Source organism: Manis javanica, chromosome 3 (assembly GCF_040802235.1).
Source record: "Manis javanica isolate MJ-LG chromosome 3, MJ_LKY, whole genome shotgun sequence".
Lineage (NCBI taxonomy): Eukaryota > Metazoa > Chordata > Mammalia > Pholidota > Manidae > Manis > Manis javanica.
Window position 1 is genome coordinate 123,921,224 of NC_133158.1, and position 26,336 is coordinate 123,947,559.

At 32.2% G+C, this 26,336-nt stretch overlaps 1 protein-coding gene across 6 annotated transcripts in view; it reads right to left on the reverse strand.

The window, feature by feature from the left end:
* ATP11B (ATPase phospholipid transporting 11B (putative)) overlaps positions 1-26,336 on the reverse strand; it is a 135,023-nt gene that overhangs the window by 43,863 nt on the left and 64,824 nt on the right. For 5 of the 6 annotated variants that reach the window (XM_073232002.1, XM_073232003.1, XM_037003537.2 and 2 more), the window contains 13 exons: positions 26,243-26,324; positions 24,074-24,224; positions 22,768-22,965; positions 15,344-15,586; positions 14,590-14,765; positions 14,105-14,173; positions 12,744-12,817; positions 12,567-12,670; positions 10,206-10,387; positions 8,832-9,035; positions 3,897-4,050; positions 2,585-2,687; positions 385-530 (listed from right to left, as the gene is read on the reverse strand). In XM_073232002.1, coding sequence (XP_073088103.1) covers positions 385-530; positions 2,585-2,687; positions 3,897-4,050; positions 8,832-9,035; positions 10,206-10,387; positions 12,567-12,670; positions 12,744-12,817; positions 14,105-14,173; positions 14,590-14,765; positions 15,344-15,586; positions 22,768-22,965; positions 24,074-24,224; positions 26,243-26,324 — 1,886 coding nt within the window. The remainder of the gene's footprint in view (positions 1-384; positions 531-2,584; positions 2,688-3,896; positions 4,051-8,831; positions 9,036-10,205; positions 10,388-12,566; positions 12,671-12,743; positions 12,818-14,104; positions 14,174-14,589; positions 14,766-15,343; positions 15,587-22,767; positions 22,966-24,073; positions 24,225-26,242; positions 26,325-26,336) is intronic. The other variant, XM_073232005.1, reaches the window with a different exon arrangement.

Here is a 26,336-nt window from a genome sequence, read left to right on the forward strand (position 1 = left end):
TGCCAAGTTCTCTTTTATTTACCCCTTTCCGGCCAATTCTATCACCTGCACCCTTGGTCTCAGGCAACCACTTATTTGTTTTCTGTTAGTACTCACTAGATTTATGACAAAATAATCAAACTATAGTCCATAAACTGTTATTTTTACTTATAGAAACAATTTTTAAGAATAGTTTGTATGAGGACTCTTGTCCCCTCCTGGTGTGAGCCAGGAGCTCTGCCCTTTCACTATATCTCTAAATAAAAGCTTCTCACTTGCTCTCCTAAAAAATAATAAATAAATAAATAAAAGAATAGTTTGTATGGCAATAGCATTTGAGGTCTTAAATTGAGACCTCAAATTATTATGCAAGTAATTGATTATAAAGTATCTCCAAAAACTCACCTTATAAAAAAAATACTGTACAAGGGTAGCTATTCTAATATAATAAAAATGACCATGAACAAAAAGCAACTTGGAGAGGAATTTAAATCTAGCTATTGCATAGTCACTGTTTCTTGCAGCTTGTCTTCCTTCTTTACCCATGATTCCTGTAATAAAGGGGACAAAAAGTTCATTGATAAATGAGTGTAATTTTTTTTAGGTTACAATAATACTTCAGGTTTCAAGAGTTATTTATAAGTTTGTTGTCAATCTGGAGGTAGATTTGAGATATTATTTTTCAAAATTAAAAATTTTAATTTTTGTTATAGAAGGATCAAAATGTTTCAAATTGTACAGATAAAGATAATCACCTATATTCATAACACCTAGAGAAAACCATTATTTCTGGTTTATATCCTTTTAGAATATTTCCTTCTGTGTATTTTGCATATATGTGTATTTGATATATATAAAAACAAGTGTACAAAATGGGATTACTTGTCTTCTAATCTGCTTTTGTCACTTAATACATTATGGACACAGTTGATAATGTGTATCTTTGTCAGCATATTCATTTATTTTCTTAAAAAGAAATTAAGCATAATTGCTAAGTCAAAAACACACATTTAAAATTTTGTTATACATAATAACGCAGGGTGTACCAATTTACACTACCCACTAACATTATATAAGAGCATGTGTTGATTTCATACCTTTGCCAATTCCAGGTTTTATCAATCTTTGTAATTTTAGCCAGTCCGATAAGCAGTTTTAACTTGTAATTTTTAATGAAACTAAACACTTTCATGCACTTAGTATTCATTCTAGATTTCTCCTTTTGTGACAATTGATGGCTCATCTCCTTCCACATATTTCTACTATAGTGTTTTTATTATTCTCCTTAATTTGTTAAGACTTCCCATGTTAGAAATATTAAGACTTTGTCATCTATTTTGCAAACACTCTTTAATAGTTTATCTTTAAAATTTGTTTTAGGGGAGTACTTACTTCTGCCATACATATTGATCTTTTCCTTCATAATTTTTGCTTTGATTCTGTACTTAAAATATCCTTTCATACATCTAATTATGGGCCTATTCATCAAAGTTTTCTAGTACTTTTTACAGTCTTTAAACATTATTCAGATCCTTAATCCATCTGAAAGTTTTTTGTTTTTTTTTTTGCTGTAAGCAATGGAAAGGGCTCCAACTTCTTTTTTTTTTTCAGCTCACTAACCAGTTCTATCAGTTTCTTTTACCAAGTTATTTGTTTTCCTACTTATCTGAAACATCTCCTTTGTTAGTACTAAATTTCCAGATGTTTAAATCTATTCTATTCCCTGACTGTGTCCATACTAGAATGAAACTTACATATGATGTGGCTTTTTACATATGGCATAAGAAATTATCAAATTGTTATGGAGATTTTAGGGAAACAAAGGTATACAAACTAGAAAGAAAATTAAGTTTTCAAAATTAAGAGTTAATTAGCCAAAAGAGGAAGGACTTGATTTGAGAGATATGCAGGAAATTTGTCACAGGACATTTATAGAGGCAATTCCACAACAGGGACTGGCTTCTTTTCTAACTCTAAAATTTTATCCCTCAATAAAGAACACATACTTTTCTTTTTCGCTTTTGTCTTATAATAAATCATTATATAATAAAATTAATAAATAAAATAATGGAGGAAGAAAGTTTAGAATGTGGCTTAAGGAAATGATTGATAATTTAAAAATAATGAAACGTTATCAATATTTTGAATCCAATAAAAATTTGAGGCAAAAACATAAATCATGAAACTGTTTGAAATTATACATATATATGTATGGGTGTGTGTGTGTATATATATATATAAAATAATTTGGTGTAATTTCCTGTCTCTAAAATTGTCTTTAAAATGGTTTGGAGAATCAATCTTTAGTTGGACAAATGGAGAATATAATAACAACATTCTAAAACAAGAATTTAAAACTATGAGAGCAATTATGTAAACCATAAATTTACAGTTTAAAAATTATAAAATAATTTATGAGAGTAACTGAAAAGGTACAAACTGGCATGTAAAAATAGTTACTGCTAAGATTTACTAGTGTGGTATTATTCTGTTGCATTTAGTTTTCATTCATATATTTGATATTACACTTTAGTCTACAAAAGGAAAATTCAAAATCATCAAGTAATTATACCAACTTTAAAAGTTTAGGAAAAAAATTAATCACCTATGCCAACATGTGCTTCTTGTATCATGCTTACATCATTAGCACCATCACCAACAGCCAATGTTATAGGTTTCTCTGGTGAGATTTTTATCAGTCTTATTACCTGAAAGATAGACAACTAATTAATTATTTATGGTAAAATTTCAATTTTCCTGTAATTATATAAAGTTACTTATCTGAAATGACTCTGTTGTAAGAAAAGCAGACTAATGAAAAATAATCATTTTATATTAAGACAATAATATGCACAGGGGTTCATTTTTTGAGGGATGTCTCCATTAAGATGTTAGGAATGTCTTTCAGAAAAGACAGCAAAAGTGTTTATCTTTAAATTTTATGATGGGAAACAAGAATCTTTTAAATATAGCTTAAGTTTGAAAAAGCTTAATAATAATTGTATAAAAAAATAATTACAGTTATTTGAACTCAGGCAAAATTTTTTCAAGAAATCATTCTTTTCATTTAATATAGAGGAAAGATTACTTTCTCTTTTAATAAAATTTAAGAAATTAAAAATACAATCAAAATTAAATTCAATAAAATCAAAAGAAGGTTTCTTTGGAATTATTGTATATATATTTATAAAGAATCTAGGCATTAACTCTGGTCACCAGTTTTAGTCTTCACAAACTAACTATAGTTAACTATAGTTAAATATAGGCATTGTAAAAAAATTCCATGAAGCCAAAAAAAACTGGTTACCTAATATTTTAGATCTGTATGAGAAATAATCAATGTTTAGATGTGCATTTCAAAGGATATTTGTGAAGGATACAGTCTAGGAGCTCAAATTACAATCTGGAATTATAAAAAATATTTGTGTCAGCTTTCATTTAAATCATAGTGGAAATTCAAATATTTCCTATATATATTTTCATATCACTTTAAGTGGCTTTTCAACTTTTTACTGAAGTCTCATGTATCACCAGCCATTCGTAACAGAACTGTCACTTCATGAGAATATAAGAATGAGTAGAGATCAGAGGATGAATTTAAATTTTATAAGCTCCCTTGCTAGTTGACTACCTTGTGAAACTTTACTTATCACAGTTCAAATTTGTGTCTCAGGAGAATCACAAACTACTACCTACCTCAGACTTTCTAGGTTATTATAAAGTTGGAACTTTAATATTCATTCTGAAAACTCCAAAGGTTTAATGTACATGGTCAAAATTAGTAATATGAGAAATGACTGATGCCTAGTAAGATTCCTATACTGCACACCATCAAATGGAACTAGGTAAGACATTAACCTTAAGAAATACTTTTGGATCTAGATATCTTTATGGAACTTTTTATCACACAAACATACTTTTGCTTTCTGCAGCGGTGCCATACGACAGCACAAAACAGCTGAACAATTTCTGCAAACTTCCATAAATAGTTTTTCATGCTCCCTGAGTGCAAGAGAGAGGCTGGTCCCATCAACCACCAGCCCATGCTGAATCACATGATCCTCTGTAATTCTGAAAGAGAAAATAATTGTATTTTATGTAAGGTACTTCGAAGCCATTTTATTTATACTCATTTAGTTAAAAGAAGATTCTTACTGCAAGATGGACCATTCACCCACAGACTTGTCTGTTGACGAAACTGGTATGTTGGAGAACAAACTGAATAGTATTACCTGAGAAGTTAAGATTAAGCAGATCTGAGAGTGACTGATATGATGAGTAAAACATGATATTCAATTTTACAAGGAATTGATGTATAGATATAGTAACTAGATGTTCTAAAATGTGGATTATAACACATAATCTGAGGATATTTTCCTAAATTGTGAGTACAAAGGCCTTAAAAAATAAACGTATTAATTATATATTTAGTGAATCCTAATTTTAAAAAATTAAATGAAATCAAGAGTGTTCAGGGAAGTTCAGGAAAGTTCATACATTAATATGAAAGTAGGAAGGAAAGGAATGAAGATACCATGACTATCTCTTGCTATTAACTCCTATTTTGGACTCTTATGACAGATATTAATATGGTGGAACATAGGTATCACCTCCCTTTGGGTTTATGCTGTAAGATATTTAAAGGCTAAATAATATTCCTTTGTGTATAATATACATATCACATTTTCTTTATCCATTCATCCATCAATAGACAATTAGATTATTTTCCTTCTTGGCTATGGTAAATGCTGCTGCAATGAACACGAGAGTGCAGGTATCCCTTCCAGACAGTGATTTCATTTCCTTTGGATATATGGCAGAAGTGGGATTGCTGGATCATATGGTAGTTTTATATTTAATTTTTTGAGGAAACTCCATACTGTTTTCCATAGTGGCTGCATGCTCATTTTTTAAATGAAAAGTGGGAAGTCTATTAAATGAGCAGCAAACTATAAAAACTAAACATATTTTTATAGATTTTAGTTTTGTAATATCAAGAAAAATCTTTTACAAGTCAAAACGAAGTCTTTCATAGTATGCCTAATCACCATTGTGTCGTGCTGTAACTAATACGTGGTAAACAATTCACTTCACAACATTTAAAAAAATGTATTTTTTTCTTCATTAATTCTCCAGTAAATGAAATCAGGACCTATATTGATTATTTTTCCTGCCTACTGGTTAAACTTTACTTAGCAACCTGTGCTGCTTCCCAAGTGTTCAGCTGAAGCACCGCCTGAGTGCATGCCTCAGAAGAGGGTTAGCAGCCAGGAATGGGACATAGCAGATCAATTTTCCTAGGGGAACTTCTCAAGTCACACTAAAGTGTTTTCTCTGGACAGACTTCATAAATCACCATGCTATTTCACAATCCATGGGATAATATTTATGAAATATGGAAAAGCACCTCACAGTGCTGGCACACAGTAGGTAGCACTTGCTCATCTCTGTAGCCTCATGTCAGTTATTCCTCATATCCCCTCCAATCTATTCCATTCTCTGGCCACACATAACTATTATCAGTTCCCTGAATGAGCCTCTTTCTCAGCTCTGGGATTTACACACACTGCCTCCTTTGCTTCTTGGTGCTGCTCTCTCACCAGTCAACATTTCATCTCTGGAGACAACATATTGTGCGTTCTTCTACAGAGCTCTTTGCCGAAGCTCAGCTTCCCTTTTCTGTCTACCCACAGCTCTCTGTTCTTGCCTCAGTCACAGTTCAGTTGTGACAGGTATATGACAATATATTTACTTCTGTTTTTCCTATACACAAAGTGTTCTGAGGGTAACCAATACACTTTCTTTGACTGTTTTCCAAATGCCCAGATAGGAGACAACAATATGTTTGTGAAGGAAGTATAAACTAAAGTTTCAAAAGTATGGAATTCTTTGCTCCACCAATAGCTAACTTCAAAAAGTCTGTAAATCAAAATCCTATTGACTTATATGGTTATCACAGAAAAAACATCTCACCAAAAATATGGTATCTCTAAAACATAAATTTCACATAACAAGTCTAAAATTCATTTTAAGGTATAGTCTTTACTTTATAATATAGCTTTTGTACAAAAAGGGAAATGAACAATATCCATGATCTTAACAGACTCACTAAAGAAAATATTCTAAAATGAAAATATAATTATCTTTGGATGGTTATGTTATTAACTACCATATCTTCCCTACCATTTCTAGCATTTTTTAAATGGACATTTATTACTTTTATATTCAGGAATAATATTTTAGAAGACATATATAAAGTAAATGATTCTTTTCCTGAACACATCCCCTCAGGCAAGGGAAACAAAAGCAAAAATGAGTAAGTGGGAGTACACCAAACTAAAAATCTTCTGTACAGCAAAGAACATCATCAGCCTAACAAAAAGACATCCTACAGTATGGGAGAATATATTTGTAAATGACTCATTTGATGAGGGGTAAAATCCAAAATACAGAAAGAACTCATATGCCTCAACACCCAAAAAACAATAACTTGATCCAAAAATGGGCAGGGGATCTGAACAGACACTTCTGCAAAGAAGAATTACAAATGGCCAACAGGCACATGAAAAGATGCTCCACATGGCTAATCACCAGCAAAATGAAAATTAAAACCACAATGAGAGATCACCTCACACCTGTTAGGATCACCACTATCCAAAAGACAAGAAATAACAAATGCTGGTGAGGGTACAGGGAAATGGGAGCCCTCCTACTCTGTTGGTGGTACTACAAATTGGTGCAACTGCTGTGGAAAGCAGTGTGGAGGTTGCTCAAAAAACTAAAAATAGAACCACCACTTGACCCAGTAATTCCACTCCTAAGAATTTACCTGAAGAAAACAAGATCTCTGATTCAAAGACATATGCACCCCTAATGTTTACTGCTGCACTGTTTGCAATAACCAAGACATGGAAGCAACCTAAGTGTCCATCATTAGATGAATAGATAAAGAAGATGTGCTACATATACACAGTGGAATATTATTCAGCCATAAAAAGAAAAGAAATCCTACCATTTGCAAAAACATGGATGGCCCTAGAGTGTATTATGCTTGGTGTAATAAGCCAGGTGGAGAAAGACAAATACCATATGATTTCACTTATTTGTGGACTATAAAAAAGCAAAACAGATGGAACAAAACAGCGTTAGATTCACAGACACTGAGAGGTTAGTAGTGGTTACCAAGGCAGAGAGGAGTAGGCAAGGGCGGGGTGGAGGGGGGAAACTGTTGAACCTCTGTGATGTACATTTGATAAAAAAAATAAAAATAAAAATAAAGTAAATGATTCTAGGCAATTAATTTCCAGGTTTTAGGGGGTTCTCCTTAACAAAATAGTACTTAAACGTTCAAGTAACCAGTGGTGTTAGCTCTGCTCTCAAACTGTTCTATGATTCCCTAGATCAATCACCTTTTTGAACTCAAGCAAAGAACCTTCTGTGAGTTCTACTTTTTAAAAACACCCCTTAAATAATTTTTTCTTTGATGAAATCCAGAGTTTATTATCACATCAGTGCCTGCATAATAAATATAAAGTACTCAATGTACACTGACAGCTCTGGCACTGCCTTTTTGCATGTTTTTCTGCCTTAGCATTACAAGACTGCAAATAGTAATTTCCTATAGGATACCTAAGATGCCTACAAACAAGCAACCTTCATGCTTACAAAAAAGCACTCCTTAATTTATTTAAAATGGGGGCTCCTAAATATAGATATCTGCCTATAACACATAGATTTAGAAAAAAAGAGAATGGATTTAGAGTATAAATACTTGTGAAATTATCTCTGAAGAGTAAAATGCAGATTAATTTTCCATATTGGTCATAGGAACTAGTTCAAGGATTGGCAAAAGTTTTCTGTAAAGGGCCAGAAGTAAATACTTCAATTTTAGGTTTTGTGGGCCAAGAGGCTAAACTACGTATATAATGCAGGCAGTTATATTACAAAAGAGGAAACAAATTTTGAGAAAATTTTTATTAAGTAAAAATGTAATAATAATTGTATGCAATTTTAAAAATAAAATTGAATGAGAATAAAACTAATGATAAGAATAGAAATTTTTTTGGAGGGTGGGGGGATAACATTTGCCTAATTAGGGTTCAAAGTTAACATTCTTTATCATCAAAATCAATTGCAAATGTCCATCTTTCAATGCTGATCTATAAAGACATTTTATAATTTAATACAACAGAATGATTTGTAATGAGATTCTGTATCTCATTTCTGAATATGTTTTTTCAAACAGGTGGTATGTCTGAGTCACTGAATAATAAACAGTGCTTTGCCATCTAAGTTGATAGTAAAATAGCGCTCCATTCTTCTTTTAAAGTGTGATTAAAATTCCCTTTCTTTTCTTGTTTGGATGTGATAAGTAATACTGAAAAATACAGTAAAATGTCATGACTCTCTCTCTATATATATATGCACACGCATGCACACACACACACACACACACACACACATATAGCACTACCAAGTTATAGCTGTTACTGTGATTGGTGTTGCGTGTATCAAGCAGCAGTGAAAAATGACAAAAGTGCTTCATAAGGTCTGTGTTGCAACTACTCAACTGTACTGTAATGCAAAGGCCTTTACTGATATTTAAATGAATGAATGTGGCTGTGTTCACATAAAACTTTATTTACAGAATCCAAAATTTGAATTTCATATAATTTTTGTATCACAAAATAGTCTTTTTTGGATTCCTTTTACCTACCAAAAAAATGAGAAAATTATTTTGACATCATGGCCTTTTGGAAATGATGCTATAGGAAGGCAGTGAGTTATATTTGGCACATGGAGCACAGTTTGCTGACCTCTGAACTCCATGATCCAGATAAGTATATTCTTACCTTCTGGCAAGTTGCCTCAATTTCTCAGCACATTCATTGTCTGATTTCTGGTTTGTAAGTTCAAGGATATTCATAGTTCTGTGAAAATGTCCACATGATAAACTCACACTAACAGCTGTTTCATGTTTATCTCCAGTAAGAACCCATATTTTGATACCAGCCATCCTCAATGCTTCAATAGTTTCTCGAACTTTATCTTGTAGTCTGAAAATAAAAGAAACAAAATTTAGTAGTAGAAAATATTCTTTTGACTATTTTAAGTATAAACCACATAATATAAGTAAGGTAAATTCTGGACTCCTTGACATAGGAATATTACAGTGTAGTAATACAACTGAAGATTTTTTTTCCCATTAGGAAAGAAACAGGCATAATCAAATTAGTGATCATCTGGTTAACATAAAACTACAGCTTCATATTTTAAGAGTGTATCTTCAAAGTTTATTTTTATAAAACCAAATTAAGAATATGGTCTTCATAAACTCCTATTTTATTAGAAAGACTTAAATTTCAAATTAGATTTTTAAATTTTTTTTGATAAGTAAATCTCTCATACAATAGGTCAAAAATCAGACTGCGGATAGTAAGGGACTACATAGGTGATCCTCAAAAATCTCATGAGGACAACTGAGAAGTAAAGAAAACCCACATTTAGAAAAATGTAAACAGCCTTAGATCTAGCAGCAGAAGAAAACATAACAGGTTTAATCAGAATTCAATTTATTTGAGAAACTGAAATACACATTGAGATAGATGTTGGGGAACAAAGAGTAAGTGGACCTTAGGAATTCACAACTAACAGAAAAGAAAGTCTCTAAACAAATAATTATAATATACTATAACAAGGACAACAAAGAACTAACTAGAAAACAAGCAGACTTCACAAAGAGAATTTTAATCCTGTTAGGAGTCAGGAAAGGACTTACTGGAATGGGGGTAATATGTGAACTAAACTTTTTGAATAGATATTCACAAATCACAAGGGAAGAATGACCCAGACAGAAGGCACAGCTTTGCCAAGGAAAAAAGGCACAAAATAAAACAGTTTTAACTATAGTTGTTATTCAGAGAACTACAGATAGTTCGGTACTTTTGAAGCAGGCAGTGGTGGAAGGTTGAGACTAGAAAATTAAGCAAGTGTTTAAAGTCTTTGTATGGCACACTGAGGAGTATTTAAAAAATTCAAGCCTATCAGCAAGACTACACATAGCTGAATTCTTTCACCTATTTCAGATATCTTAGTAGAACAAAAAATTAAGGCTTTAATTCTATTTTGGTCTTAAATGTATTATTACAGAATGTTAGTAAGTGGAATTTAGGCTAGAAAAATTCTTACAAGAGAAAAATCACATTACTTATTTATCTGATACTTACCTGTCCTCTACTGCTGTAGCTCCAAGTAACATTAGGTCTTTCTCTATGAACTGGAAGACATCTGCCAATTTCTCTTCCCGTTGCTGCAAGGCAGTCCTAGCTTCAAATAAGCGTTTATCTATTTCCTCATACTCTTTAGATGTTAATTGTTTATAGGCCATACACAGAGTTCTTAGCCCTTTCTAAAACAAAAAAATAAAAGGCAAAAATTTAACACAAACAGTTCATGGGGAATCAAGAAGTCATGAAGTTGACTGAGAATTCCCTACCAAAAATCAATTACAAATAATTTAAAAAGTACTACCATTTAGTGATAGGAAATAAATGAAGTGTCACAAAGACCTAAGGATCTGAGTTATGGGATACATATTTTCATTGCTCTTTGAATTTCTGATTCTTAAAAAGTTGCTCAAAATAATAAAAGTCATTGAATTGTAGAACCTAGATAGGATCATAAAGACTCTCTTACCTATGGTTATAAAATTATTCTTCCGGAAAGCCAGAAAGTTAGGGTTAGCTATAATGCTACCTTCAGGATTGTCAAGACAGGAAGCTCCAGGTTCTAGTCTTCTGTTTTAACCATTACAAATCCATTTTATCTACTTTGTAACAATTTTTTTGAAGGAAAAGGAACCATAAATCATAGTATGACAAATTCGTATTTCAAATAAAGAAGTCTGTAAGGTGACCATTATCAAACAAATAATGCTTTATGGAGTCAATGAAGGGATGATTTTAGATTACATCATATCTCTGCTGGTGAACTGGAATTACATAAAAACTAGGAATATATACTTGATATGTTATTCTATGGGGTTCAAATTTTCCTTTGGTATTAACATTTCAAAGTTGGTAATCTAAGTCTAAAGTTTATAAAAGTTAATTTTTTCACTATACATTTTCCTCAGAAAAACCCCAAATAAATGTTCTAATATCAGAACTTGCAAAGGGTATATTTTAAAATACCAAATGAGACTATTTAGCAGATTTCTAAATAGAATTCCTTGATTTGCAAATGACTGTCACTTGTAAATAACTTTCTCATTAAAACTGTTAAGGGACCATGAGAGTTATTAACATATCAAATTAATTAATTCATTCTACAACAAATATTTATCGAGCGCCAACTATGTGCCGGAATTGTTCTGGATATTAAAATGATAGTGAGGTAGACAATGTCTTTGTTCTCATGGATGTTACAGTGTGGTAGATTAACTAGGTCAGAAACAAATAGGAAAAAGTAATGGGAGAAAAGAAACTCTAAGTAAAGGAGGCAGGTGAGTGGAGATAAGTATGGAATATACATTTACAAAAATCAGAAATGAGAAATTATGAGGTCCAAAGACTGAGAGAGACCTGCTTAATAAATTTCCTGTTCACATGAATTGTAGCACTTGCTTTTCTAAAATCCTCCTACATTCTTTTATTGAGACGTAATTTATATTATCATAAAATTCATGCCTTTAAAGAGTACGATTCAGTGGTTTTTAGTGCATTCACAGAATTGTGCAATCATTACTACTATCTAATTCCAGAATAATTTCATCACCCACAAAAGGAATCCCATATCCATTAGCTGTCAGTTCTTTTCCCTCCTTCCTGTAGACCCTGGCAACCACTAATCTGCTTTCCATTTTTATGAAGCTGCTTATTCTGGATATTTCATGTAAGTGGAATATGTGACCTTTTGTGACTAGCTTCTTTCACTAGGCATAATCTTTTAAGGTTCATTCATGTACCAATATAAGAATTTCATTTATTTTAATGGCTAAATAACATTCTATTATATGGATATAACATACTGTTTAATCCATTCATCAGTTGATGGGCTTCTGGGTGTTTCTATTTTCTGGCTATTAGGAATAATGCTGCTAAGAACATTTTTGTACACATTGTGTGGACATAGGTTTTCAATTCTCTTGGGTTTATACCTGGGGGTGGAACTGCGAGGTCATACAGTAAACCTATTATTACTCTGTGTTGTATGAGGAACTACTGAACGATTTTCTAAAGTGGTTGTATTATCTTTATTCCTACCAGCAATGTGTGAGAGTTCCAGTTTCTTCCCATCCTTGGAATTCCCCTATATTCTTTTAGTAAACTCCCTTTTAAAAATAGCAATTTGAATGGTCCTTTTAGCAAGAAATGCCCTGACTGTAATAGGTTCAAAGACAAGACATATATTACCATGTTCAATGTCAATTTATAACTAGAGCATGTGGAGCCTACATACAGTGTAACAGAACTGCTCAATTTCTGTATTTTTTTGATGGATTATTAATGGAAAAATGAGGCCCCAAATCTTTCACGTGTGTGTGTGTGTAGAAAAAGTACAGATGTATCACTGAAATTTACACTCACCAAAGCAAATTCATCTACATGAACTCTGGTTTTTTCTATTTCTCCACCTATACATTTCGGAAGAACTGATGATTCAGCTCCTTTAACAAACAAAAACTTCTCACCTAAAAAGAAAAATGAGTTATCAAGCTCTTAATATTTGATAAATAAAAACTCATAAAAGTTTAGATTGGTTACCTGAGGGTGCCTGAACAATTACACTCATTCTCCTACGATTGGAATCAAATTCAAGAACATGAAGCAGTTTGTACCTAAGGAAGAGAGGAAATAAGAAAGACAAAAACTTTAGTACTTGAATAATGTTATGTGAATATCTGGAAAGAATACTATGAAAGATAAAATGGTTAGTTTGGAAAAAAAATTTTTCTAAACTACATTTTCAAGATGATGGGTTATGTATGAGTCATTAATAACAACACAAGACAGAAATAGAAGGAACTGACATTACTGAATACTTACCAAATGCCATGTACTTTACATACCTTATGTTATCTAATACCCAAAGGAAGTAGGTCTTACTCATTTCACATTTGAGGACTATTAAACTGAAACAAGATTAAGTAACTTGCCTAAAGTCAAGTAAGCCTTTGAGTGGCAGAGCAATGATTTGAATCCAGATCCATGTTTTTCGTTGCTAAAAAAGGTGATTGACCCTAACTTTTTTCTGCCAAAACACACCTGAGAAATACACTCACATTAGTAACACAAGGTCATGAAAGCAGTGATTCTGAACCTGGGACAGTGTATGTATGTGCAGGTAGGGGAACAAACGCTTCCACAGGGAGCTATAAAACAATTTGTATGGGTGGTTCAGGTGTGGCTGGAAAAGTCTTACAGGTGAATTTATATTGAAATGTATATATGGAATGCTTTGTACATCTCAAAGAAAAATACTGAGTGGAATGATGGTTTATAAGTTGAAGAAATAAGCTACATCAGCTCCCATGTGAAAGGAGTCAAAGAATAAGCTCTCTTTAGTTTGGAAAAGCACAGCTGGAGTTGAGATATGATCAGAATTGATAAAAACCATGAAAAGTATAAATATAATAGCAATAGACTAATTTATAAAATGGAAAACACTGGAAATAAGACAGCTTTCTTAAAGTATGAAAGATAAAATCATAGGAAATATGTTTTTCTTTATTTAATGAGTAGAAATTTATAAAACTCATTACCTCAGGGCTATATAAAAATAAACACATAAGTAAATTCAAGAACCACTAAACCAAAATACAGTGGAAAGATTCAGAGCAGAATATTGTTATTACTGTGATGAGATACAATGTAATTCTGACATCATTCTAGAGCAAGGGTCAAGAAACTATTTCTGTAATGGGCCAGAGAGTAAATATTTTAGGCTTTATAGGCCATGTATGATCTCTGTTGCAAACTTTTCTTCTTTTTTAAAAAATAACCATTTAAAAATGCAATGTAGTTTGCTGTAGGCCTTTTATACCTGTGGGCCATAGATTTTTATCAACTCCTGTTCTATACTAAATAATTAATATATAGAAAATTAAAATACAGAAAAAAAATACCGTTCCAGTTTTCCAAGTATTTTAACTTCCATAGTTTCTTCAGAACTGCCAATAAATACAATGCCAATTCTAGGGATTAAAAGGAGAAAGAAATGTAAATTTAAGGGATGATAGTTCATATTTCACAATGATATTATAACTTAACTTGATGTATTTAAAAATATTTCCTTTGAATATAGCATTATTTTTAAGAACTTAAAGGATCAGGCAGGTCCAAAACAATACATACACAAGTATTTCTCACAAGTTATATTATTTATATTCATAGTAACAGGATTTTTAAAGACAATTCTTAAAATATGACTCAATGCAAGCTTGACCACAAAATTTACATTTTCAAATTCCTATTTAAAATATAAAGTGTACTTCTACCTCTATGTGTTTTTGAATTTGTCTGACAATTCACAGTAATTCTGTAGTATTTTCTTATTTTTATTTAGAAGAAAAGTATTTTTCTGAAGATTTGGAAATTAGACTAAAACTACCTTGCAGCAGCTTCCACTAGAGCCTTTTCATCTGGTGAAGACGCATAGTATTCCAACTGGGAGGGCGAAAGGTTGGATTGCCAGGGACCATCACCAAGGCCATCAGTCTGTACATTGCTAATCTGTACAGTGTGACATAGACTGACTGCTTTAAAGAAGAGATCGTGTTCTTTAATCTGTAGAAACATAATTAATGGTCAATAAAAATACTATTCCTCAAAGAACATTTAGGACACCAGAAACAGAATTCTAAAAACTCCAAGTACAGTTAACAGTTTAATAATCTCAGATCTAGAAGAGTGCTGCAATTTTGAACTGCCTGAGAAACAGCTTGCTGCTTCTAACTCTGAAGAATAAAATGTCATATTGGCTTATGACCCTTCATCATTTTTATAGGAGGCTTAATCAAATTGCAAGTAAAAGTGAAAACTCTTTTGTAGAAGGGAGGTCTTAAAAAGTATTAAATAAATTTAAGCTCTATTTATCAGCAAAGTCTTCTTTGCTTAAAGGCAGTTAAGAGCTTTCCTTAACTTAGTCCCATTTAAATACCCAGAGAACTAAAGCAGACACATATTAAGTGACAAGTTAAACTAGGTTATGGTCTACAAATTCTCAGTGTTGAATCAAAGGATATACATGCCAAATACATATTCCTTGTCCCACTAACACCTAACTTTTTCTCCTACAGCCTATCAACTAAAAAAAAGAAGTGTTTCAAATGAAATACCTATTTATTAATTTAAAAGTTGCTTACTAGTTCAGTTTCATTTTCAGGACTCGTTCTAAAAGAGGAACTGGTTGTAAGATGGGATAAGTTGTTAAGATGGTATAAACTATTAAGATAAGATAAGTTTCCTTCTGAAGAGTCTGGTGTTGGTCCTTCAGATACAAGTCTACCATTGATTTCTTGGTATTTTATGCCATTAATTGAACATTCCCGAAACTGCATCTCATTTTCTGTCAGTGTACCAGTTTTATCTGTAAACACATACTCCACCTAGAGATAAAAAACAAAACAAACCTTTATATTCATGGTCTTTTGTTGAACAAAAAAACCTTGTCCTCTGTCTCTTGAGGTCAAGTTTACTTATTAACTGATATACTGATGCTGAGATTCTTACAATACAAAGCACACTGAAATAATTAAACATGCCATGGAAACAAAGCAGGGTAACACAAAATATTTCAGATGTATATACACTTAGAAATTTGTGGCATCTTTAGGTGCATTTCATCTGTACAGCTGACTGAAAATGTGTATCAGTATTTCTTTTCTATATCCCAATAAGGGGTTTTTAAGTAGTATGACTCAAGAATGATCTTTCAGCAAGGGTGGAAGGGATGCTTACTAATCTAGAATGTGAAAGAGTATCTGGCTGAGGAGAATTGCTACAGAACTGGGAACAGGAAAACAAAATCACAGCAACAGAAGTAGTCAGAGGTGAGAAGCTTCTAAAGCAGAGGGAACTGAAACTGAAGGCAAGAAACAAACTCAGTGAAAGAGAAAAATGATTAGAAGAAGAAATATTTTAAGAAGTCAGACAAACAATTTTATTACTCTTCAGGACTAATTCTGGAAAATAAACCCTAACTGCAGGTAGGTCCACAAACAGAAGAATGAAATAGTCAAGTACTGACACAACTAGGGTTATGGTGAGGATTTGATTATTGTAATGATGATTAGAGAAGTAAGCCATTTAAAAAGGGAGGTAGGTATTGTAAGAAAACAACTATAGATGAACATCCATTATGAAAATAGACACAAACCAAATCCAGAAACATATAAAAAGGATTATATACCACAAACATGTTAGATCTATCCCTGGAATGCAAGATTTGTTTGTATAAAAATCATCAATGAAAACCCACCATAATAAAAAAAAAATGGTACTTGTCCATTATTTTATTAATAAAATGATTATCTCCATAGATGCAGAAAAAGTAAATGACAAAACCCAACAGGGTTTAATGATAAAAATACTCAATAAATTAGGGATAGGAAGACAGCTCCTCAACCTGATAAATTGCATTTACAAAAAATCTATAACTAGCATTATACTTAATGGAGAAAGACTGAGTGCTTTCCCCCTAAACTAAGTTCAGGAATAAAAGAAAAATGTCTGCTGTTGCCATGTTTATTCAATGGTACACAGAAGATTCCAGACAGGATAATCAGGTAACAAAAAAAGGAATAAAAGGTATTCAGATTGAAAAAGGTAAAACTATCTTCATTTGGAGATAATATAACCTTGTATGTGGAAAATCTAACGAATCACTAAAAACTACTAAAGTTAATAAGTAATAAATGAGTTCAGCAAGACTGCAGAATAAAAAGATCAATATACAAAAAGGAAGCTGGTTGGTTTCACTGGATATGGCTGGTGATTGTAGGTCTGCTTTGGTTATGTAGCTGTATTCCTATTATGTTAATGTGTGTATGCAATTTAATTAGTAGTTTAAAACCTATACATGCTTATGTTACTCTACAAGAAGATATGTCAAAGAAATAATCAATCTTCCCATGTTTTCTTCTGTCTGCTACGTCTATAGCTTTTTTTCTTCCTTCCTAATTACAACCTGTAAGTAGAATTCGTGCCTCATATTGAAATTACGGAGTATCATAATTCCTCCAAGTGGTAAAGATACCTCAAGACAAATGCTGGGCATAGAAGCCACAGGGCATAAATCTGCAAAGAAGTAAAAAGCTAACCTTTTCAAACAATATGGCTTCTCTCTCACTTACCAACTTTACATCTCCCTGTATGGCCCCGGAAGATGACTGGTTAGCCAGAGACGGGTAAGATTCCTCAAGGGAGGAACAACCTAAGACAGGCACAGTTGCAGGGGGGCCATCAGGTGAGAAATTGGGGATCAACAGAGGTGAGGCTTAGAACCTCACCCCCCGTTTTGAGAGAAATCTTCTGCATCCGTGGATGTTTTGTTGCCCTTGTCTAACTTGGATTAATACCTAGTCTATAGGCACACACCTGATCATCTACATCTGCCCTCTTACAGCACTAAACTATGTTTTCTAACTTTATCTTGTATCTACCTACCACTTCAACATTTTATTAAAAAAAATAATAATAATAATAAGGGAGAAATGTGGGATTCACATATAAATCAAGTATAAAAATCAAACGAATATTCACATTTGACCTGATTGTTTATAGTTCATAATGCATGATCAAAACTGAAAGTTTCTGTGATGACTGCCCTTGCACTGTTCACCATGTAAGAACTTATTCACTATGTAAGAACTTGTTCACCATGTAAGAACTTGTTCGCTATGCTTCAGAAGATTGGGAGACTGTTGAGAATTAGGCTTGGGGTTGATTAATGATTGTGCATTGAGTCCCCTATACAGAATTTTATTGTTGTTAACACAACCATTTGATCAATAAATAAGAGAGATGCCCTCTCAAAAAAAAAAACAAAAAAACTAACAACAGAAATACCATTTGACCCGGGAATTCCACTCCTAGGAATTTACCCCAAAGAATGCAAGTTCTCAGATTAAAAAAGACATATGCACCCCTAGGTTTATCACTGCACTATTTACAATAGCCAAGAATTGGAAGCAACCTAAGTGTCCATCAGTAGATGAATGGATAAAGAAGAGGTGGTACACATACACAATGGAATATTATGCAGCCATAAGAAGAAAACAAATCCTCCCATTTGCAACAACATGGATGGAGCTAGAGGGTATTATGCTCAGTGAAATAAGCCAGGTGCAGAAAGATAAGTACCAAATGATTTCACTCATCTGTGGAGTATAACAAAGCAAAACTGAAGGAACTAAACAGAAGAAGACTTACAGACTCCAAGAAGGGACTAGTGGGTACCTAAGAGAAGGAGTTGGGGAGGGAGGATGGTGAGGGAGGGACAAGGGGATTAAGGGGCATTATACTTAGCACTCACAACATATGTAGGTAATAGGGAAGGCAGTATAGCATTAAGACAAGTAATGACTCCAAAGCATCTTACTATGCTGATGGACAATGATTGCAATGGGGTGGGGGTGGGGGACTGGATAATATGGGTGAATGTTAAAACCACAAAGTTGCTCATGTGAAACCTTTTAAAGATTGTTTATCAATGATACCTTAATTGAAAAAAAAAGATTGTATATCAATGATACTTCGATAAAAAAAGAATTAAGTCAAAAAAAAAAAAGGAAGCTGGTGTTAAATTTGGAAAAAAATTGTTTGACCAAGAATAAAGAAAAGTGAGAAACTATATCTTCAAGTTCATATTTTTGGGAACAGTGAAGATAAACAGAACCTTAGATGTAATAATTCTACTAGGTGAAATAATAATAAAAGCCAATAATTGTAAAGCATGCACTACATTCCAAGCACTGCCAAATGTCCTAACTTTTTAATCCTCTCAACAATTCCAAGAGGTAGATACTATTATTATGTATATTTTAGAGAAGAGAAAACTAAGGAAGAGTAGGGTTAAATAACTTACCCAGTCATAGAGCTAGCAAATGGGGAAACTGGAAGTAAGAGATAAAACACTTTATCTTTGCTATGTGACATTATCTTTGCTATGTGACTTATCTATAGCAAATGTTGAATCGTAATTATAAAGTGGATATAGAGATGTCACTTACCTATACAACTTAATAAAAAACTTCTGGGTCAGGAAGAGTAATGGAAATGAGGTATAGAAAAAATATGATACAAAAATACATCAGAAGTCACATAGAAATAACACTCAAAACATGATTGGAATAGAAACAGACCTATCAGTCATGGAGGATTCTTTAGAATTAAGATTAGGTAGTAGGGATGGATAAAATAAATTAACTTTTGACTTAAAAAAAACTATATACCCTCAAGAATTTTCATCTTTTAAGTTTGGTGATAAAGAGGTCACCGTACATCTTCATAAGAGTAATTTCTTGGATAGTAAGGAAATGAAAGGACATAGAAGAGTGTGAAATATAGATTTAATTAATACAAAAACAGAGTAGGAATAGAGGCAATAAACATGAAATATTGACAGACTTAAAAGTAAAAAGAGAGGCTGAGATTAATTAGAAACTGAAGAAACTTATCACTTAAAAGTTTCTTAAACAGAAAGCAGATGGGAGTATGTTTATACATGGTGGGGTTCCAGAAAAACAATATTCTATCATGAAGAGAAGGAAGAGAAATTGGTATAGAAGAGGTAAAAGGAAAGGAAAAAAAATGGGAAAAATGTGTTCAGAGAAACAGTAAAAACAGGTTATGTTTTCAGGTCTTGAATATGTGATATCTAATTAAAGAAATGTGACATGAATTAATATTTGGTATAAATTATCAATGCCTCCTAAATGCTATTAAAAGTAAATTGATTGATTTTTGGTTAAAAAATGGCAGGTTGAACAAATGCAGTTATCTCTGTTCCTCTAGAAACATCACCAAAATAAGAGTAAAGGAATAAAAAAATAAACAAATATAACAGTAGATGACACAACATTACAAGGGTTATTTGACAGATTTGGGAAATGGAAAGGAGATGAGTGAGTGGTGAGAGACTTATTAGAACTCAGAATATGAAACCTAAGCAAAGAAGAAACCATTTCCAGGAAGTTTCAGGAAGTAGGTATACCAGCTACCATTGAATGTGAGAGGACAGGAGGAGGTTGAAAATGGAGGTATCAGGGGCAGTTGGACACCTGAAATGCCTTTATAACTTTTAAACTTGAGACTGCCCCTTATACAGCCGGAAGGTTTATTCCCTAAGGAGGTTGAAACAGGACAATCTGAACTCTGTGGGAAGTTGAAAATAGGTGTGAGGCAGTGCACTAAAAACTGGGAGGGAGATTTCTACTAGATGTTTCCAACAATCACAATCAGCAGAAATACTAACACTGCAGTAATTCTCTCTTGTGAAACTGAGGAAAAGAACAATACTGATATTTGGGGATACACCAAAAAACAGCTAGGCTGTCTACCCTTACTAGGGAAAACTTTTAAACTTGTAAAGAAAATGAAAGATTGGCTTTATATGAAATGTAGTCTACAACAAATTATGGTCAGTTCTGTTACAACATTGACTTGAAAACATGATTACAATGTTATTGATATATAAAGGAACAATTTGAGCATAACGTGGATTTTGCTTTTGATTATACACAATTTTGTCTGTGAGAGACACTAGATGAATACAGAAAACTGCATCCAAGCCACATAGCAATACATGAAATGTACCAACTTCAAACAACTACCAGGTCATCTTGTGTGTGATGAGCCACACTCCTCCCTATCTGGTGTGACGACTTCCCTTTTTTTTTCAGATAACCTTCCTTCCAATATGCCATCGAAGTTGTAATACTTCTGATGACTACTTCCACAAGTAAACATCAGATCTTTTTTAAGATAAAGTGCCATATTTACTGCAATATTTATGTATTTCTTAACAATTTATCAAATGCTGTTTTTATTAGGTTCCTATCCTTTTATTTTAAATGTGTTACTGACAGTTCTTACTGTATACCTAATCCCACTTTCCCAAAAGCTCTGTGGTTTTTACTAAGCAATTTGCATAGCACAGTGATTTTTAGGAATCTACATGTCACATTATAACAGAACTGACTGTACTGAAAGACAACAAGTGCAGGGAACAGGAGATTTAAAATAAACTGCTATTACTATCCTCAGAGAAGGAAAAGAATAGATTAGAAACAGGAAAAAGATGCAATTAAAAGATGACAATTCAGATACTCTGAAATATTAGAAATTAATATATTATAATAGAAATGTAAAAAAATCAAAAGTTAGGTAAAAATGAAGTTAATAAATTCTCTCAGAAAGCATATTATAAACACAAAGAAGTAAATAAAAACTGAAAGTCAAAGAGAATTAGAGAATCAAGATAAAGGGTTTGACATCCAAATAATAAATTTCAAAAAAGCCCCAAAATATAAAAAACATGCTACCAAAGAAATAATACAAGAAAAATGTCTAGAAATTGAAAGACGTGTTTTTCAGAGTGAAAGAGCTCAGAGTTCATTGTCCAATGAAAGAAAGAGAAGATCCACACCAGACACATCATGAAATTTCATAATTATAGCATAAAAAGAAGATTCTAAACATTTACAGAGATAAAACAGGTCACACATGAGGAAATGGGAATCAAAATGGCACTGGACTTCTTAACAGCAACACTGGAAGCTAGAAATAAATGGAGAAATGTTTTTGAAATTTTAAGGAAAAACAATATTCAACCTGGGTTGTATTACCCAAATTACTAATCAAGAATAAAAAGGAAATAAAGGTATTTTCAGACATGTAAAGCCTCAAAATATTTTCCTCTCATGCATCATTTTTCAGGAAATATTAGATGTGCTCCACCAAAATGAGAAGTTAAGCCACAGGTGGGAAGACACAGGATTCAGGAGACAGGATATCCAAACTGGAGAGAGGCAAAGGAATTTCCAGGGCGGTGGTAAAGGGAAGTCCAGGGAGATAACTGAGAAGCAGGCCCAGAAAGAAGTCCAAATTGAAGCAGAAAGATAAGAGGCTCCAAAAAGGCTGCCACCAGAAAAAGAAAGAGAGAGAGAGAAAAGAAATCCTAGATTACCTGATATGTTTGAATATGTAAAGAGATGTTTCATATATTTGTCAGAGACTCATTTGTGCTATATGGATATTAAGCAAGTGACAAAAACAGAACAATTAACTCTAGGTAAAATAAAATATATTAAGAAAGAAAATGTAATTATAGTGTCACATGGTACACATAAAAACTAGCAATTAGTAAGCAATACTAAAATAGATAATAATCACAATAATGTCAAATAAATTATTTATTAAATCCCAAATTACGATATAACAATACTTGGGGGGCTATGGGAGGCAAAGTGGATATGATCTAGACGTGTGTAGGAGTAATTAAAACTTACAGCTTTGTATTCCATAGTAAATAATGTTTAAAATTAAAAATCAAGAAAGACTATTATACAGAAATATAATAAATAATGGAAGAAATGGTTTAAGATTAAAAAATTCTTAGGTGTGGAGAAAAGTAGTACTATACACTTTGGTTTAAGCCTCATAATATTTTCTCTTGTATTAGTCTTTGTACATGTATTATTTCAATAAAATAACAAATGAGAAAATAAAATAAACATAAAATAAACAACAAAATAAAAATAACAAATTAGGAAAATAGGATTTTTACCTGTCCAAGCTCTTCATTCAGATCAGAAGTATTAACTTGAGCTTTCTCATCTGATTCTTCATGATAGATATCAAGATCCCAGCCAATGAAAAATGATCCAAGAAACTTCTGCATTTCAACTGTCACATATAATGAAATTGGAATGATGAAATTGTAGAGTACCAAAAAAGCAAGGAAGTCTGAAATAAATGTCAGAATCTAGGGGGGGAAAAAAATGATTACTTGATAAGAGAAAACATGAGCATTTCTTCAGTATTATTGAAGAACATTATCTGAAAGTTCCATGTCTAAACAGACTGCTAACTATATTCTGAAGCAAAACAGTCTTATTAATTAAAATTAATTTATTCAATTATTTTTTAAACACTTTTCCTTTGGTTGTTTTTTTATTGCCCATAGAAACTTGAACAAAATAAAAGAAGAACAAGTTAAATTCAAATTACTTAATTTGTTACTTTTCAGAAGTTACCAAAAAACCAGGTATGACCAAAACTGTCTTTAGCAAAATTACAGCCTCTGGAGTATACTTACCATTCTAACTCCCATTTTCAAAATCACAGATAAGTAAAAATTGATTGTAATTTTTAAAAAGTATTAAGTTATTGGTAGAGTAGAACTGCTAGAAATTAAAACCTTTAATTACAGATTATATAGGAATAATCTACCTCAATGGCATAGCAGTACCACATTTAACATCATTCTGTGAAAGGTCAAATACCTCATTGTGAACGAAATGGAAAATATGTTCTTATGATTATATGCTTTGCGGTCTCTTGAGATTCAAATCTGCCTTCTAATATTTGTATTTTAATCTAAAGTGAAATCTGGAGAACAATTATTTATTAAAATGACATGTTAATTGTTGGTTTCTATACTTAATTGGTTTAAAACTTTATATGATGTAATTTGTGTTATTACTTCATGCCATCAATAGTAACAGCAAGACTCCTTGAATTATTCCAACAGAATTGAAAATAAATCAACTTAATCTTTAATTCATTTATAACATACAGTAAATGGAATAAGACATTGAATTTGTAGTAGTGAAGTGTAATGCAAATATAGTTAATTTAAATTTTTGTGATCTTTTCTTAACTATTAAAGTCATATTGCTCCCTAAATTACAAAAGCATACCAGTACTAACATGCTGGCTACTCTTCATTTGTGATATCCTTTTAACACCCTTCAGTTGTAATGGTTTTAGAAGATCACAGTGGTCACTCCTACCAGAAGTTACCAAAAAAGTATTACTGTGCCAAAGAATAACATTTCTTTTATAGCAGAGTCAAGAACACCTTAAAATACCTTACTACTATTTCTTTGATGTTCTGTTTTTTGGTTATACCAAGGTTCATCCCATTTTTCTTCAGCTTGCCATGTATATTTCAAGATAGTACTAATGATGGCTTCAGAAATAAGGATTATTAGATAAATTATCAAAAATGTATTCATTGATCTGAAATGAGAAAAAGAATACAAGCATAACAATTATGTATTACTATAGTCGTCTGCTTAGAAATACTGTTATTAAATAAGATATAAAAATATATGATACGGTAGCTATTTAAAGAACACAGTCTTTGTTTTCAAGAAATGACTATTCAATACAATGTATTTGCTAGCAAAAAAATAACCAATACCTAAGATTACAAGCCTATTTACTACAGTTATATTAAGTGTTCAAACTGTTTAGAGTAAATGAGAGTTTTGGTCAGTTATTTTTACCATAAATAATTATTCTAAGATTTTTTACATGTTCAAGACCTATCTAATTTTAAGTGTAAACATAACTAACATTTATGTAACATTAAGATTTTATAATGCTTTTGTCACATCCACTAACTTGTCTAATTTTTATAAAAATCCTGTGAGGAAGAGATTATTACAACCTTTCAAATGATGAAGACCAAAGCCCAAAATCATTCTGTAAATTTATCAAAATCACCCAAGTCAAGAATCCTCTTCTTTTCACTGGGCAAACAATATTTTGCTAGGCAATCTTTATATTAGATCATTGATTTCTTTGATCAGCATTTTGTAATTTTCAACATACATACCAACAAATTTTGGTATGTTGGACTGAAATTAGCATTTTTCCTCAAATTTTATAAATTTACAGTTATATTTTTTGCAAATATTTTTATTCTGACCCTTTTGCTTTCTCCTCTTTTTTGGGTGACTTGCTTAGACCTATTCCAGAAAGCTTAATATTATCCCATATGGCCCTGAAACAGTTTATTTTTCTTCAATCTTTTTTCTCTCTGATCTTTAGATTGATAATTTCTATTGCTCTTTCAAGTTCAGTAATAATTTCTGCTTTCCTCAATCTGGTGTTGAATCTATCTAGTGATGTTTACATTTCAATAATTACATGTTCAAATCAAGAATTTCAATTCAGTTCTTTTTTTATAATTTCCGGTAACTTCTATTTCTTCACTAAAATTTCACGTGTGTTCATTCACATCTTCCTTTAGGCTGATGAAAATATTTACAGTATCTGGTTTAAAGTCCTTGTCTGCTAATTGCAAGATCTAGATCATTACAGATAGTTTCTACTGGGTACTTTTTCTCCTGATTATGAGTTACACTTTTTTCACGTCTGCTTAATTTTTGATTGGATATTAGATTTTTTAAATAATAGGTTGTAGAGACTCTGTATTCTTCTATGTTGCTCAGAAGAGTGATTTTCTTTTTATTAGGAAGTTAACTTGGGTAGGCTCAAACACCAAACTGTGTCCACTGCAACGATAAACAGCAAAATTCTCTGTTCAGTTCTTTTAGCCTTCTGATACTGCTTTTTTATCAAGTACAATAGGGTCTCCCCTGCACATATATAGTTCTAAGTCAGCCAATGATCTGGGCATAATTTATGTGCAGATTTTGGAGTTCATTCCCTTCTGTGACTCCCTCCCTTACATGATTTACCTCTTTGTAACTGCTCTTTCAACTTTAAACCTTGTCCTCTGACACCTAAACACTGTAACTGCTCTTTCAGCTTTAAACCTTGTCCTCTGATACCTAAACACTGTAAAGCTCAGGCTTTCTGATACTCTATATAGCACATGAACTGGGGAGTACCCTCAGGCAAAAAGCTACTCTTAAATCTTTCTGCTTGCCGCTGCCATCTCTTGAGAGTAGAACCTACCAATTTCACCCGTTTTTTTGGTCACTACAATATTTTCAAATAGTCTCAAAAAGATATTTTGTCCATACATTAAAATTATCTGCAGGAGGTTTAGTCTGATCAATAGACTTCATTATTACCCAATAATATTTGTTTTAAAGTCATAGGTTAGTACCTACTGTATGTCAAACGTTGTACAAAATGCTACATGAATGTACAAGATACAAGAAACCATTCCTATCCTCAAGGATATCATCTTTTGTTGACTTAGTATGTTTTTATATGAATGTGAATAATGTACATACTCACAGACATAGCTACATGTAAATAAATGAAAATAGTTTTCTTACTTTTCTACTGCAGACCGTTTCTGGGACTTGCTCTTGTAATTTAATGCCATCTTAGTTTCCATTCCAGTGTATACAGCAACACCTGCAAAATAAA